The following is a 17,029-nucleotide window of genomic DNA, read 5'->3' on the forward strand; positions in this document are numbered from 1 at the left end:
TTGAAATATGGGTGATCAGAGATTGATTACAGGATACAGTTTACCTATAGACTTCTGGTTTGGAAGCATCTCAGGTTAGTAGTAATGTAAGGACTGCTGCTGAAATCAGTCTGGTGGTCTCAGTCTAGTTCCTAAGGGGCAGGCATCCATGTCATAACCCTCCATCACAATTTGGTACCCTTACAGATTTTTACCAGAGAAGCTGAAGATAACATGGGTATAGAGCATAGGTGGGCAAACCATGGCCCGCAGGCCACACCCGGCCTGCGGGACCCCCCTGCCTGGCCACTGAGCTCCTGGCCTGGGAGGCTAGCCCCAGCCCCTTCCCTGCTTTTCCCTCTCCCCCGCAGCCTGAGCACACCGCGCTGCCAGCGATCTGTCCTGCCGCTCTTGCTGGGCAGCGCAGCAGCGTGGCTGGCTCCAGCATGGTAAGGGGGTGGGGAGCAGGGGGGTCCAGGAGCAGCAGTCAGGGGACAGGGAGCAGGGGGCGGTTGGATGGGTTGGGGGAGCAGGCAGGGAGCGGCAGGGGTTGGATGGGTCAGGGGTCCGGGGGCGGGGGTGGTCAGTGGACAGGGAGCAGAGGGCGGTTGGACGGGGCGGAGGTTTTGGGGGGGGTCAGGGGATGAGGAATGGGGGGTTGGATAGGCATTGGAGTCCCAGGAGACCTGTCGGGGTCGAGTGTGAATAGGGGTTGGGGCAGTCAGGGGACAGGGAAAAGGGGGGGTTGGATAGGAGGTGGGGTCCCAGGGGACAGTTAGGGGTGGGGGTCCCAGGAGGGGGTGGTCAGGGGACAAGAAGCGAGGGGGGGGGGTGGAGGAGTCAAGGATTCTGAGGGGGGCAGTCAGGGGGAGGGGGCAGATAGGGGGCGGGGGCCAGGCTGTTTGGGGAGGCACAGCCTTCCCTACCCGGCCCTCCATATAGTTTTGCAACCCCAATGTGGCCCTCGGGCCAAAAAGTTTGCCCACCCCTGGTGTAGATACTGCATTACTATCCTCTTCAGAACTGGTCCTGCCGAATTAACAGTTGAGATACAAAGATGAAGGGTGAGAAAAGCTTACATTGTACTGTATTGTATTGTATTCTAGAGACCGACTAGAAGATTGAAGTCTCTACTGCTGTCAATCTTGGTATCTTTTACAAGCACTAAACTTATTTTAGGTCTGAGCCACTCACTCACTCAATCTTCTATATATTTCAATGGAAGAGCCGTCTCAGGATGCCTTGCAGGACTGCACCATTAAAGCAGGAGGAACGTTGCTGGCAAATTAATATCATATGCAGATAGATCATTGCTACCAGAGGTCCAACTTGAGCTGTGGAATGTTAAAATTCATATCAGATTACGCTTTTGTGCTGATGTACCTATCTTATGGCTGTGTTACGTTGATTGCTGATGAATAATGACTCTGAGATGGGTTATCTTAAAAGTTTTCAACTGTAATTAACTGTTCTAGGTTCTCATGATGAAGACCAGTGCATTTAATGGCATTCTCATCTCTTCAAATGTTTCTGTTGAGATTCTCATGTATGTATTGTAACATCATCCATTTCTGAATGAGGGGGAAAGCTTTAGTGTTTGTGAGATTTTGTATGTAGTGGTTGCACTTTTGTTATTAGCATGATATCGTACCTAAAGTTAGCTGGTTTTACTTACTTGGCTCTTGGTAGACTTGTTTACAGTAGGCCAGTATCAGTTTTGTAACATTTGATTTTTAGCACTTTAACATGAGTGGGCAGACAGATTACCCTATAGTAGATGTACATTTTGATTTTAGACCTTTTAAAATTTTTAATAAAATGACATAAAAATAGTTTTAGTTGGTCTCTTTTAATAGGCTTTGATTTTATTTTTTCAAAATTCATATAATTGTATATTGCTTTAAAAACGTTTTGGAGCCAGCTCTTGCTTAGCTGCTGCTTGCTCGATTTACATACTGCTTTTTACTATAGCTACCAGTAGCCTGATCTAAAAGAACTAAACTCTAAACCTCGATCCTGAAATAACTCCCATGCTAGAGGACCCTGTACCATTGCAGTATTCCAGTGCAGTCAGTGGGAGTCTGCAGATGTCACTGCAGAATTATGCTGTAGTTTGTTCCACCCTTTTACAAGAAGGGACTATTCACTAGATCCTATTCATGTACATGGACTTTTATACTGCTCTGCCTCTTAAAGCTAATCACCAGCTGGGGTCAGGAAGAAATTCACGCATAATATAATGTAGATGGTTAGGTGCATCGTCGGGAGAGTTATGTCTTTTTTGGAAGAATGTGGTATTGGCCAGTATCCAAGGCAAGATAACACACACACTAGATGGTCTGTTGGAGTAAGGCAGGTCCTATATTTGTGAAAGATGCAGTAAAATTCTCTTCTTACAGATTCTCTCTATTCATGAGTTTATAAAACTGCTGCTTCTCTCGTCCATGTGTTGTTTGATAATTGTACTGATAAGAGTGGCCATCCACAGGGGGACGGAAAATAGCCTTTTCCACCCTGTGGGTTTCTGAGAGTAACACTTATTTCCAGAAGGGGCTTCAGGAGTAAACACTACTATCCCCCTTCGAAGAAGAAAAATGTTAACTTCTACAAGTGGCACACTGCAGGATCCATACATTTTCTTGTTCTTAACTATTAGTCCCTTGCACTCACCATCCTCTCCCTGGAGAGGTCACTGGGCGTTAGAGAAATTCTAGGGAGGAGTCCACAAGAGAGAGAGAAGTCTGGGCTTCCTAGGGATCAACCTACCTAGAAACCCCATGTGCCCACCATCATAAGCTAGTATGGGTAGGAGTACTTTCTAGACCCCCTGGAGTGTACGGCTATACTCCAGAAAGCCTGCTTTGTCTCCTGTCTTGAAGGCTAGATTGCCCTCCTCAAGGAGACAAATCAAGACACATCAGAAAAGCCAGATGGCTCTTCTTCGAGTGATAGTCCCTATTGTATTCCACTGAGGATTTACGCACGTGCACTGTACATCTGGAGCCAGAGATTTTTCAAGTAATAGTGTCCATTGATCCACACATGCACCCTTGGCTTGCCTCATAGTTTCGTCCAAGGTGATACAGGGCAAAGCGGACTAACCGAGTCTCCAGTTTGTTCTCACTGCCTCATGATCCGTGTCAGAACTCTAGGGTCCTCTTGCACTCAATACACTTAAAAATATACAGTTGTACATGGTTAGTTTTACAGTTTTTACTGTTTTTATAGCAGCTTTTATTAATTTGATAGTTTTTAGGAGTAGGATGGGGTTTCCTTTTTGGGGAGTTTTTTGTTCCCTATGAACACCCAGCCCCATAAGCATGTGCAGGTACTGGACTATGCTGAAAACCCCAGGCTTTAAAATCCATGTCTCCTGCCTGTGTTCCTTCTTGATCAGCAACAAACATCATTACTGCCTCTACAGCTTGGGAGAAGCCCACATTTCATCCAGGTGCAGTATCTGCTAGTCTTCCCAAGCTGTTACCCAAGAAGGCTTGGCTCTCCGCCTCCATAAGCACCTCATGGAAGTTGCCATAAGACCTCATTTTGGACCCTGTACACCAGCCAGAGGCTTCCAGAAGTGCGCCTCCAATTACAGAGTCTGAGGCTGGCACTGGCAGTACCACCACTGTGGACCCTGTACCGAGACCTAGTCTGGAGGTAAGGAAGCATGCACATAAGCATGGCAGTAAGTCTTCCTCTAAGCTGAAGAAGGGAGAGGCTCCTTCCCCGAGTTCCAGACATAGGGACGGGAGCGTACCCTAAAGCGCACAAACATGAAGAGAAGCTGCATAAATTGACGGATCTGCCAGTACCAAATGCAGACCCTCACAAAGTCAACATCAGCATCCATCAGAGTCAGAGAGCCATCTGCTCTGGGAAAGACCATTGCTCCCCTTCCAGTTCCAGGGACTCAGTGTCCTTGAATCCGTGGAGGTTGAGAAAAGCACCAGATCCCTGGGAAGTGTTTTGCCTTGGTAGAGCCATGGTCCCCATGACTTCTGAGGCCCTCCCTCTACTTCCGGGGAGACATTATCTCCAGCACCAGACATGCCACATCTGAGGCACTCCTCACGTCCCACCCACTGGCGGTGTACATGCTTCTGCTGGGTCCAATGGTACTGCTAATGGAACTGGTCTCTTGACTTTTTGTCCTCGGAGGACTCAGATGAGGGTCAGGGACTGTCCATCCATTCCTGCATTACAAGTACCAATGGAGACAGTCTACATCGTGGCGGTATCTTCCACTCCAACTGCTGCAGAGCCACTGGTTTCCTGTGCTGTGGGGCCTTCCTCAGCACCTTCCAGTTCAGTCCTGCTGGACCCCATGCCTTCCCTCAGAACCCATCCATTCCATCAGGGAGGCTTCACCTATTTCACTGTCTCGGGCGCCTTCAAGTAGATGGCCGAACTGGTAATGGAAAATGAGCTGCTCACTCTGGCTCCAAAGGTGCCACCAGAGCAGGAGAAATTCCAGTTGTTCTCTCCTGGTGCGGCAGTGGTTTTGACATCCTCTTTCTCCCCACCCCCGCCCCCCACCTCCTGATGACTACTGCCGATTCCAGTATCTCCTACATAAAGTGACTGGAGAGCTTCACATTCCCTTGGAAGAGATCCAAGACCCTCAGCATAAGCTGCTAGATATACTTCACTCATTGAGGCCAAGCAGAGGTGCTCTGCCAATCAAAGATCTCATCCTTAAACCAGCTTGCACAGTTTGGCATACACAGGCCACATACTTACCCCAAAGGGGGCAGAAAAAAAGATATGTAGCAGCCAAGGGGTCTGAGTTTCTGCTCCCACACCCACCTCCCAATTCACTTGTGGTCCAGGCAGTGACAGAACAGATTAGGATACAGCATCCACACTCCACCCCATCCCACAGGGAGGGCAAACAATTGGACCTTTTAGGCCACAAAGTCTTCTCTCCATCCAGCCTTCAAGTCAGGAATTCGAGTTATCAGGCTCTTCTTGCCAAATACAATTTCTGGAATTACAGCAAATTGGATAACTTTGTCAAGAAATGGCCACACCAGGACCAGGCCTGCTTCCAGGCAACGATTAAGGAGCGGAAGCTTGTAGTGAGGACCTTGCTCCAATCAGGTAGATGAGGCAGGTACCTCACTGTGTTCAACGGCCATAAGCATCGTCACGAGGAGGGAGTCGTGGTTCCATTCCTCTAGTTTTCCCAAAATACCATCGAAAACCTCCCTTTCGAAGAATCCCATCTTTTCAACCAGAAAATAGACTATTCCTTCCACACCCTCAAGGATTTGAGAGCTATCTGTTCCTTGAGTATTTACACACCAGCACCAAAACGTAAGTTTTACTGCCCACAGCCCACACAGCATTACAGAACCTCCCAATTTTTCCATCAGCAGCCTTACAAACCACGCAGGAAGCATAAAAAGACTCAAAGATCTCGTCCTCCAGGATCACCCTTGCAGTATTCCTCCTCCCAGATACCTCCACAGAAGAGGTGTTTCTGAAGAACTCTAGAGAGCCCTCAGCCACCTTGCCTGCTACCATACAACCACCCCACCTCCTTTGGGGGACATCTAGCACTGTTTTTCCCAGCTTAGCGTGCAATAACAATGGACAAGTTGTTGCTAAGTGTCATCCACCATGGCTATACAATCAAATTCATCACTACCTCATCCACAACCCCCTCCCTGATCCCTCCTTAGGGACCACTCTCACTACAGCATCCTCACCCTGGAGGTGGACTACTTATTACAAAGAGGAGCGATAGAGTGGGTTCATCTGGACTATTAAGGGATGGGGTACTATTCAACTTACTTCCTGATATCCAGAAAGAACGGTGGGTGGAGACCTATCCTGGATTTTCATCATCTCAATCGCTTCATCACAAACTCAAGTTTCGTATGGTCACTTTAGCAGCCATCATCCCATTGTTAGAAGAAGGCACGTGGTTTATGGCTCTCAATATGCAGGATGCTTATTTGCGCATAAAAAGAAAAGGAGTACTTGTGGCACCTTATAGACTAACAAGTACTCCTTTTCTTTTTGCGAATACAGACTAACACGGCTGCTACTCTGAAACCTCTTTTCACATAGACATCCATCAGGCCCACAGACTGTTCCTGAGGTTTACGGTAGGGCCTCAGCACTTTCAATACAGGGTCCAGCTATTTGGACTCACCACTGCTCATAGGATCTTGTGGGCCTGACTGTTATAAAAAGCCAGTCAGCTGCGAACCAGCTGAGCGGCGAACAGCAGAGAGGCTAACAGAGGGAGTTTGCCTGGGATCTGTCTGAGAGGAGGTACGCTAAGGGCTGCATTAGGGAGGCTGTGTTGGTGAGTATCCGAGTGTCTGTTGTGGTGACAGTTTGTCCATGTGCTTGATTGGTTGTTTGAAAAGTGTGAATTGGGAGTGCTTTGTTCCAGGCGAGCCTTGAGTGGGCCTGACTGTTATAAAAAGCCAGTCAGCAGCGAACAGCAGAGAGGCTACCAGAGGGAGTTTGCCTGGGAGTTCACCTGGGGAGAGCCCACTGAGGCTTTCATCTTGCTGGTTTCTCTGAGTAGTTACTACAACTCCTGAGGAAGCTCATAGAAGGAAGGTAATATGGATGAGGAGCGTTCAGCTGTTGTGACCTGCACTGGATGTGCCATGTTTGTCTTTCTTCCACAGGACAGAAGCAACTTTGTCTGTACAGAGTGCAAGCTGGTCCCCATATTGGAAGAGAAGGTTCAAGGTCTGGAGAAACGAGTATCGACCCAGCGTTGCATAAGAGAAACTGAAGATTTCCTGGACAGATGTCAGGATATGCTTCTACGGGCACAACGTTCTGAAGATTCAGAGCAGGCTGCGCAGTGGAGACAGGAGGACGGTGAAGAAATTTGGCAGCATGTGACCTCCAGAGGAAGAAAAGGGAGCATCCATGTACCAACAGCGCAGATACAGGTAAGCAACCGTTTTCATGTTCTCTCCACGGGTACTAATGCGGAGAGTGGACTAGATGATACACCTGAGGGAAGGGAACAGAAGGAGACTCTGCCGATTGGAAGGCATGAGATGCACTGTCCTAGGGATGGGGGTTCCACAACCACCGCTCCCAAGAGGAGAAGGAGGCGGGTGGTGGTGGTCCGGCACTCTCTCCTCAGGGGGACTGAGTCATCTATCTGCCACCCTGACCGGGAAAACCGAGAAGTCTGCTGCTTGCCAGGAACTAGGATTCAGGATGTGACGGAGAGACTGCCGAGACGCATCAAGCCCTCGGATGGCTATCCCTCCCTGCTTCTCCACGTGGGCACCAATGATACTGACAAGAATGACCTTGAGCGGATCACTGCAGACTATTTTGCTATGGGAAGAAGGATAAAGGAGTTTGAGGCGCAAGTGGTGTTTTCGTCCATCCTCCCCGTAGAAGGAAAAGGCCTGGGTAGAGACCTTCGAATTGTGGAAGTCAACGAATGGCTATGCAGGTGGTGTCAAAGAGAAGGCTTTGGATTCTTTGACCATGGGATGGTGTTCCAAGAAGGAGGAGTGCTAGGCAGAGACGGGCTCCTCCTTACGAAGAGAGGGAAGAGCATCTTCGGAAGCAGGCTGGCTAACCTAGTGAGGAGGGCTTTAAACTAGGTTCACTGGGGGGAAGGAGACCAAAGCCCTGAGGTAAGTGGGGACGTGGGATACCGGGAGGAAGCACGAGCAGGAGAACGCGAAAGGGGAGGGCTCCTGCCTCATACTAACAAAGCAGGACAAACAGCAAGTTATCTCAGGTGTCTATACACAAATGCAAGAAGCCTGGGAAACAAGCAGGGAGAACTGGAAGTCCTGGCACAGTCAAGGAATTATGATGTGATTGGAATAACAGAGACTTGCTGGGATAACTCATAGGACTGGAGTACTGTCATGGATGCATATAAACTGTTCAGGAAGGACAGGCAGGGCAGAAAAGGTGGGGGAGGTGCATTGTATATAAGAGAGCAGTATGACTGCTCAGAGCTCAAGTATGAAACTGCAGAAAAACCTGAGAGTCTCTGGATTAAGTTTAGAAATGTGAGCAACAAGGGTGATGTCGTGGTGGGAGTCTGCTATAGACCGCCAGATCAGGGGGATGAGGTGGACGAGGCTTTCTTCTGGCAAGTAACGGAAGTTACTAGATCGCAGGCCCTGGCTCTCATGGGAGACTTCAATCACCCTGATATCTGCTGGGAGAGCAATACAGCGGTGCACAGACAATCCAAGAAGTTTTTGGAAAGTGTAGGGGACAATTTCTTGGTGCAAGTGCTGGAGGAACCAACTACGGGCAGAGTTCTTCTTGACCTGCTGCTCACAAACCGGGAAGAATTAGTAGGGGAAGCAAAAGTGGATGGGAACCTGGGAGGCAGTGACCATGAGATGGTCAAGTTCAGGATCCTGACACAGGGAAGAAAGGAGAGCAGCAGAATACGGACCCTGGACTTCAGAAAAGCAGATTTTGACAACCTCAGGGAACTGATGGGCAGGATCCCCTGGGAGAGTAACATGAGGGGGAAAGGAGTCCAGGAGAGCTGGCTGTATTTTAAAGAATCCTTATTGAGGTTACAGCGACAAACCATCCCAATGTGTAGAAAGAATAGTAAATATGGCAGGCAACCAGCTTGGCTTAATAGTGAAATCCTTGCTGATCTTAAACACAAAAAAGAAGCTTACAAGAAGTGGAAGATTGGACAAATGACCAGGGAAGAGTATAAAAATATTGCTCGGGCATGCAGGAGTGAAATCAGGAAGGCCAAATCACACCAGCTAGCAAGAGATGTTAAGAGTAACAAGAAGGGTTTTTTCAGCTATGTTATCAACAAGAAAAAAGTCAAGGAATGTGTGGGCCCCTTACTGAATGAGGGAGGCAACCTAGTGACAGAGGATGTGGAAAAAGCTAATGTACTCAATGCTTTTTTTGCTTCTGTCTTCATGAACAAGGTCAGCTCCCAGACTGTTGCACTGGGCAGCACAGCATGGGGAGGAGGTGACCAGCCCTCTGTGGAGAAAGAAGTGGTTCGGGACTATTTAGAAAAGTTGCACAAGCACAAGTCCATGGGGCCAGATGCACTGCATCCAAGAGTGCTAAAGGAGTTGGCGGATGTGATTGTAGAGCCATTGGCCATTATCTTTGAAAACTCATGGTGATCGGGGGAGGTCCCGGACGACTGGAAAAAGGCTAATGTAGTGCCCATCTTTAAAAAAGGGAAGGAGGGGGATCCTGGGAACTACAGGCCAGTCAGCCTCACCTCAGTCCCTGGAAAAATCATGGAGCAGGTCCTCAAGGAATCAATTCTGAAGCACTCAGAGGAGAGGAAAGTGATCAGGAACAGTCAGCATGGATTCACCAAGGGCAAGTCATGCCTGACTAATCTAATTGCCTTCTATGATGAGATAACTGGCTCTGTGGATGAGGGAAAGCGGTGGACGTGTTGCTCCTTGACTTTAGCAAAGCTTTTGACACTGTCTCCCACAGTATTCTTGCCAGTAAGTTAAAGAAGTATGGGCTGGATGAATGGACGATAAGGTGGATAGAAAGCTGGCTAGATTGTCGGGCTCAATAGGTCGTGATCAATGGCTCCATGTCTAGTTGGCAGCCGGTATCTAGCGGAGTGCCCCAAGGGTTTGTCCTGGGGCTGGTTTTGTTCAATATCTTCATTAATGATCTGGAGGATGGCGTGGATTGCAGCCTCAGCAAGTTTGCAGATGACACTAAACTGGGAGGAGAGATAGATACACTGGAGGGTAGGGATAGGATTCAGAGGAACCTAGACAAAAAGCTGAAAAGTCCTAGCCTCTTTAATCTCTCCTCATATGGGACCCATTCCAAATCCCTAATCATTTTAGTTGCCCTTTTCTGAACCTTTTCTAATGCCAGTATATCTTTTTTCAGATGAGAGGACTACATCTGTACACAGTATTCAAGATGTGGGCGTACCGTGAATTTATATAAGGGCAATAAGATATTCTCAGTCTTATTCTCTATCCCTTTTTTAATGATTCCTAACATCCCATTTGCTTTTTTGAGTGCCGCAGCACACTGCATGGACATCTTCAGAGAACTATCCACGATGACTACAAGATCTTTCTCCTGATTAGTTGTAGCTAAATTAGCCCCCATCATATTGTATGTATAGTTGGGGTTATTTTTTCCAATGTGCATTACTTTACATTTATCCACATTAAATTTCATTTGCCATTTTGTTGCCCAGTCACTTAGTTTTGTGAGGTTTTTTTTTTAAGTTCTTCAGTCTGCTTTGGTCTTGACTATCTTGAGCAGTTTAGTATCATCTGCAAACTTTGCCACCTCACTGTTTACCCCTTTCTCCAGATCATTTATGAATAAGTTGAATAGGATTGGTTCTAGGACTGACCCTTGGGGAACACCACTAGTTACCCCCTCCATTCTGAAGATTTACCATTTATTCCTACCCTTTGTTCCCTGTCTTTTAACCAGTTCTCAATCCATGAAAGGATCGTCCCTCTTATCCCATGACAACTTAATCTACGGAACAACGATTTCACTCCCTTGATGTCCACTGGGCCTTGCTTCTACATGCAGAGGACAAGACCAATCAGGAAATCTCCTAGATGGTTTATCACAGTAGCTGAAAAGGTTAAGGGGCAAGCGATCTCCATACAGCAAATCTCCAAGTGGATTTCGGGGTGCATTACACTGTGCTACCAGTTGTTGGGAATGCCTCCACTCCTTGGGTGAGGGCCCATTCCACAAGAGCCCATGCTTCGACCATGGCCTTCCTCCACGATGTGCTGCTTCTGGACATACGTAGAGTGGCCATGTGGAATTCACTACATACATTTGCTGCGCATTATGCATTAGTGCAGGACTCTGCGACGGATGCCTCATTCAGTGTAGCTGTCCTCCGTTCAACCCTTCTATCCTCATCCTCAAACCCCACTGTGACTCAGGTACTGCTTGTAAATTACCCACAGTGGAATACTATAGGGACCATGACTCGAAGAAGAGGAGGAGGATACTGTAACTGGAGATACTTCGAGGTGTGTTTCCTATCTGTATTCCACTTCCTGCACTCCTTCCCCTTTGTTGCGGATCTCTTGGTTTCATGGTGGAGATGGAACTGGAGATGCCGTCAGTCCATCCACCCTTTATCACCTCAGACAAAACCATGATGGAGGCCAAGGGCACGTACACGGACCAATGGACGTTACTACTTGAAAAATCTCTGGCTCTGGACGCATGCGTAAACCCTCAGTGGAATACAGATAAGGACCACACATCTCCAAGAATCTCCAGTTTTACAGTTAAGTAACCTCCTCTTCATCCACAGCTACTTGATGCAGGAGGAGGAGAGTGAGGAAGAACATCAGCTACCAGGAGAGGAGCATCCAATCCCTGCTGCATCTTCTGTTCAGCCCCTGACAAGGCTGTGAATCCACCCATATTGGCCTCAATTGGTGAGTTTAAGGTATTCTGGTACCTGATGAAACACATAGCAGAAACCTTAGACATACCCCTGGAAGTAGTTCAAGAGAAGCAGCACAAATGATTGGACTTTTTCCATCTTTCAACACCAGGGACCATGCCCTTTAAAGGTCTCGTGGAGCCCACAAGAACTACTTGTCATACCCCTGCATCCATCCTGCAAGGTCAAAAAGAGCTGACAGGTGGTACCAGATCCCTGCTAAAGATATAAATATTTCTAAGGGCTTGTCTTCATGTACAGCCACTGTAGCGCTTTAGGAAGACACTACTATGCCAACAGCCATTGGCATAGTTATCTACTGCCTCTTGGGGAGGTGGATTATGTCAACAGCAGAAGCTCTCCCACTGACATAGCGATGTCTACACAGGTGTGGATATTTCACACCCCTAAGTGACATAATTATACCTATATAGGTCTGTAGTGTAGACCTGGCCTAATTCCATCCTACACCTGGCTCTTGTAGTGGCAGCAGTACCAGAGAGATCAAAGCAGCAGGGACTTCTCAAGAGAGAAAAGGACCCCCAAAATTGGACCTCTTCATCTGCAAGGTTATATTCATCAGCGAGCCTCCAAAGGAGGGTGGCTGACTATGATGCCCTTCTCTCAAAATATGATTCCTAAGAGCACCAAGATTTGAAATAGATCATCTCAGAGGGACAACTGACTGCCTGTACTTCTCTGCAGGCTGTGCTGAGCACAGTGGCCACTGCAAACAGGAATGAGGAAGATTGTCATGGTTTCAGTCCTCCAGAATCCCCGTGAGGTCCAGGAAACAATCATGGACCTCCTGTTTGAGGGCAGTGAACTGTTCAGCAACAGATCAGATGAAACCTTCCACACTCTAAAATACTTGAGGATGACTGCAGTCTCTGATATTCTGTCTTGACACCAAGGAGGAAGCAGCCACACCAATAATCATCCTTTAGACAGCACTTTATCCAATTTTACAGTCAGCCACGGAGGACCTCAGAACCACTGAGGAAGAGAGATACCACCTGACACAGCCTTCTGCCTCCTGGGACTTCCACCAGGCAGCCTGTTTGATTCCAATGTCCTATCAGTCCAAAGGATCTTTTTTTTTATTCTATACTCCCCTTTGACAACTGTCTTTGACAACTGCTTTTTTTAATTTTCAAGTTGCTTGGGCTGGGATTACTAAGGTCCAGCAGGTCCTGGAGATTGGAAACCCTAGGTATCCCATTCCGTTTCAATCCCTTCCCGGTCCCTTTTCAGGGACCCTTCTCACAAGAGTTTATTACAACTTGGAGCAGTAGAGGAGGTACCCGTAGAGTTCAGGAACAGGAGGCTTTATTCCCATTTTCTGAACCCAAAGAAGAAAGAGTTGGTGGCCTACCCTGGATCTTCGATGTCTCAACCCCTTCATCCACTGTTTCAAATTCAGGAAGACAACTCAAGTCTTAGATCCTCAGGACTGATTCATGGCTCTTTAACCTGAAAGACTACATGTAACCTTTTCTGATAGAGTTAAGGGTCATAGAGGTTATCCAAGTGGGTCTTCAGCTATAAAAGGACATGTTATGAGTTAGCCAGCATAGAGACACCTAACCATATTAGAGCTCAGTCCACTAGAACTCAAGCAGCCTTTGCTGAATGGTTGGGGAATATCCCTACAGCTGAAATGTGTAGAGTTGCTAAGTGGAGTTTGATCAGCATATTTACAAGACACTGGTCCTTACTAGAGGCTTCCAGATCGGAAGCAGATTTGTCCTGCTATGATTATTTAAGTAGGACTCCTGTTACCCACCTCCGAACAACTAGACAACTGCTTGTTAGTCCCCAATCTGTGTGGACAAGTACTCGAAGAAGAAAGAATAGTTTCTAACCCTGCAGTAGCTAACTGTGGTTCTTCAAGATGTGTTGTCCACACAAATTTCATGTCCCATCCTCCTTCCCCACTACTGCAGAGTCCTACTCCTAGGGAAATCTGTACTGCCAATGGAGCTGAGACACTGTTGGGCTCACTCCACCCTTTATGCCTTCAGGTGAAGGGGGAAAGGGAGCCGGGCACTTCGGGTGTAGGCACAGCCCCAATGGACACTTCTGCTCAAAAGACTCTGATCTTGTGTGCATGGGGCATGTGCACATTAAGAGTGGAATCTGTGTAACCAGCATATCTGGAAGAACCACAGTTACTGTAGAGTAAGTAACCATTCTAGTCTGTTGCTTGTTACTTTTCTGTTCATCTTCTATTATAGTATTTGATTTGTGGTTAAGGCTGATCTTAATACAGTTTGTGTCTGTGCATATGTGCCAGCTGTTCCATATCCCCACATCCCACTATCAAAGCCTGCCCCAACAGTAATGTTTTTATTCTCAAACGCTGGCCTACACCCCTCCATTATGGAATGCAATCTTCATGTTCAGCTCATCAAAGAGAAGCTGGTATCTCCCCTCCCACAGTTTCACTTTGCAGTCTGCACTTTCTGCCAGGGCCTTTCCTTCACACTCCCCAGTTATTGAATCTCGTTCATCATTTTTCCTAAAACCATCTGGCGCATTTGAAAGCATCCCCACATATCTGTTGACGTAAAAGTGTTTCAGTGAAGTTAATTGGTTGGCCTGTACATTTGTGAGCTTGGGAGCCTGGACAGCTGGATAGAGCCAGACCTAGAAAAGGTGAAAAGATCATAATGGTCTAAGATTGTGGATTTTAGAATGCTCTCTTCAAAAAACACAAAAATAGGCCATCGTGTCATAGTATGTTGGGAAGAAAATGTCAGCCCATTTGGCAATGTTCTATATTAAGAGTTTTTTCCCTTCAAAGTACGGCTTTGATCAGAAAAGTGATTATGTAAAAATGGTGCCACCTTTCTCAACAGCTGACCTTCAGAGTCCAGTCTATTGGCATACCTGTAAAAAGTAACCATTTGATACTTTTGACTTGTCAGCTCTCCTGAGCCAAGGCAGCTACAGAAGAGTGAGCTGGATTCTATCCTGTCTCATGCAACAACAGTATTATTCAGTACATTCTGATTTCAGGCCTAAATTCTATCTACAATTACACCTGATTAACCTCAATAAGGACAAAGGGGTTTAGTGTTGTAAGCTGTTGAGATTTTATTGCATGGCTTGCAATAGTTGGTGTTTAGGAGCCACAGCTCCTGAAGCCATGTACTTACCTGAGAATCTCAGCTTTCATTAAAATTTAAAAAATATTTAGCCCTTATGGTTGCAAAGAAGATGGAAAAATGAGACCCAAGTGTCCAGTAAAAGCTCTAAAAACCAGAACACACACAGACCACAAAACTTTTTTTTTAAAATCCCCTGATTTTTAAGCCAATCTCATGGTTTTTGGCTGCCTGACTCTTGATTTTCCTAATGCTTGGGGTTAGTAATACTGGGGGTTACACAGGTGTTACTGAGCACAGAAATTGAGCCTAAATGGCTTTATTCCTGCAGAAGAATTGTGACCCAGAAATAATCCAGTTTGACTTTCAAATCTAAGAGAGGTGGGTGGCAGCTAGAAAAAAGTCTTTGCATGTAATCTGAGTAAATTTGAGCTGGAATCAGAGAAAAATGAATATGGAACCCCACTGTTGTATTTTATTTTTTGGGGAGAATCACGCTTCAGAGTAAATTCTTAGCTATTTGGTGCTTAGAATCTTAACTATTTTGAAGTGTTTTGTCTTGGAATACAAAAAGCATTCTTTGTTTTCTCTCTGGTAGGCTTTTTAAGCTATTTTTTGTTTGACACAATTATATTATTTGCTCTCTCTCCCAATCGCATTGGAACACTCGTACTGCAATCAGCTTCTGTCTTTTCAAAAGAGTGCTTAAAAATCCCTTAAGGCCCTGAATTGCAAAATAATCCAGACAGAGATCCCACCTGGAAGCTATCAGAAATAACGAGCCCTGGCATAACTTTTAAAAATTCTTCCAGTGCTTTCAGAATCCTCAAATCTGGTCTTTAGAAACACTGCAGTCAGATAGAGCTCGTTCAGCCAAAATACGTAAAACATCCATCTGGTTTATAGAAAATGGGATTAGACAAAAATAACTTGGCTTCTTATTTCTTTTGAAAGTGTCTGAAAATGTAGCTGTCATGTCACACTGCTCTTGCTTTCATAACTTCTTCATTTGTGAATAAGGGTGATGAAAGAGAACCTAAGAACTGCCATGCTGGATCACACCAATGGTCCATCTAGCCAGTAGCCTGTCTCTGACAGTGGTCAGTACCAGAGCTTCAGGGGTGTGTGTGTGTGTGTGTGTACAGAACAGGGCAGTTAGAGTGATCTACCCAGCACAGGCACTTCTGTTTTTCCCTGTGGGTGCTCCTCCCCCAAGGCCCTTGCCCACTCCCAACTTGCTGCTCTCCACCCTCCCATGAGCATCTCCTGCCAGCCACGAAACAGCTGATCGGCAGCCCCGCCAAACAGCTGTGGCTGGTGGGTGCTGAGCACCCACTGTGTTTTTTTTCCATGGGTGCCTAAACCCTGGAGCACACATGGAGTCGGCGCCTATGCTACCCAGTCTTCCTCACCCGGTTTCTGGCAATCAGAGGTTCAGGGCAGCCCCAAGCATAGGGTTGCAGTGCTGGTGGTCTTGGCTAATGGTCACTGATGGCTCTCCTCCATGAACTTACTTAGTTATTTTCTTGAACCCTGTTATACTTTTGGCCATTGCAACATCCCATGGCAACAAGTTCCACAGGTTAATTGTGCATTGTGTGGAAAAAGTACTTCATCTTGTTTGTATTAAACCTGCTGCCTATTAATTTCATTGCATGGCATCTGGGTTTTATATTGTGGGAAAGGGTAAATAACACTCTTCCCCCCCCCCCCAACACACACACACACACGCTCATACCTGTCATGATTTTATAGACCTCTATCAACTGCCCCTTAGTCACCACTTTTCTAATCTGGACAGTCCCGTCTTTTAAATCTCTCCTCGTATGGAAGCTGTTCTATACCCTTGATCATCTTTGTTGCCATTCTCTGAACATTTTCCACTCCACCATATCCTTTCTGAGATGGGGCAACCAGAACTGGACGCAGTATTCCAGGTCTGGGGACACCACAGACTCCTATAGTGGCATTGTGATATTTACTGTTATCTATCCCTTTCCTAATAGTTCCTAACCTTCTGTTAGAGCTTTGTGTTTTGTCATTCACGTGCCATCTGTTCTTTAAACAAGAGAAACAAGTGGAGGACTGGCTGCTTCATGAGGTATAGAGCCTTTTCCCTTCTTAGGCCATGTGCAATGAGTTTGGTGGGTTCACTATTGTTTTTAAAGAGAGGGTCTGTCCCATTTGGGGGCGGGATCTACAGCAAGCCAGTCCAACCCCTTAATGGGACGATATGGGAAAGATTTACTTTTCCAGTCTCCTTTTGCAGGAGCTATCACAGAATATGAGACACTTCCATAGATATCTAAAAGAATTAGGAAGTAGACATCAGTGATGGAAAGGGACCTGTTCCAATACATCACAGTCCCCATACCCGTGATTGAATAGTATGCTCCGGGACTGGCAACTTACACTGACTGTAGCTGAGACAAAGCCATATTATTTTTAATCTCATTCTATCTAGACTGTGTCCTTTTAAATACATCTTCAAAGAGCCCTCTCTCCAGAAAGG

The 17,029-nt window shown here is 46.5% G+C and overlaps 1 protein-coding gene across 2 annotated transcripts in view; it reads left to right on the plus strand.

Moving 5' to 3' along the window:
- Positions 1 to 17,029, plus strand: part of FZD3 (frizzled class receptor 3) — a 130,093-nt gene that overhangs the window by 101,706 nt on the left and 11,358 nt on the right. Inside the window, exon 8 of one of the 2 annotated variants that reach the window (XM_074947401.1) lies at positions 6,633 to 6,892. The exons of the other annotated variant lie outside the window; for it this stretch is intronic. Coding sequence (XP_074803502.1) covers positions 6,633 to 6,742 — 110 coding nt within the window. The 3' untranslated portion in view covers positions 6,743 to 6,892. Of the gene's footprint in view, positions 1 to 6,632; positions 6,893 to 17,029 lie in introns of those variants that run through there. 2 annotated transcript variants of the gene reach the window in all.

Source organism: Natator depressus, chromosome 3 (genome assembly GCF_965152275.1).
Source record: "Natator depressus isolate rNatDep1 chromosome 3, rNatDep2.hap1, whole genome shotgun sequence".
NCBI classification, from domain to species: domain Eukaryota; kingdom Metazoa; phylum Chordata; order Testudines; family Cheloniidae; genus Natator; species Natator depressus.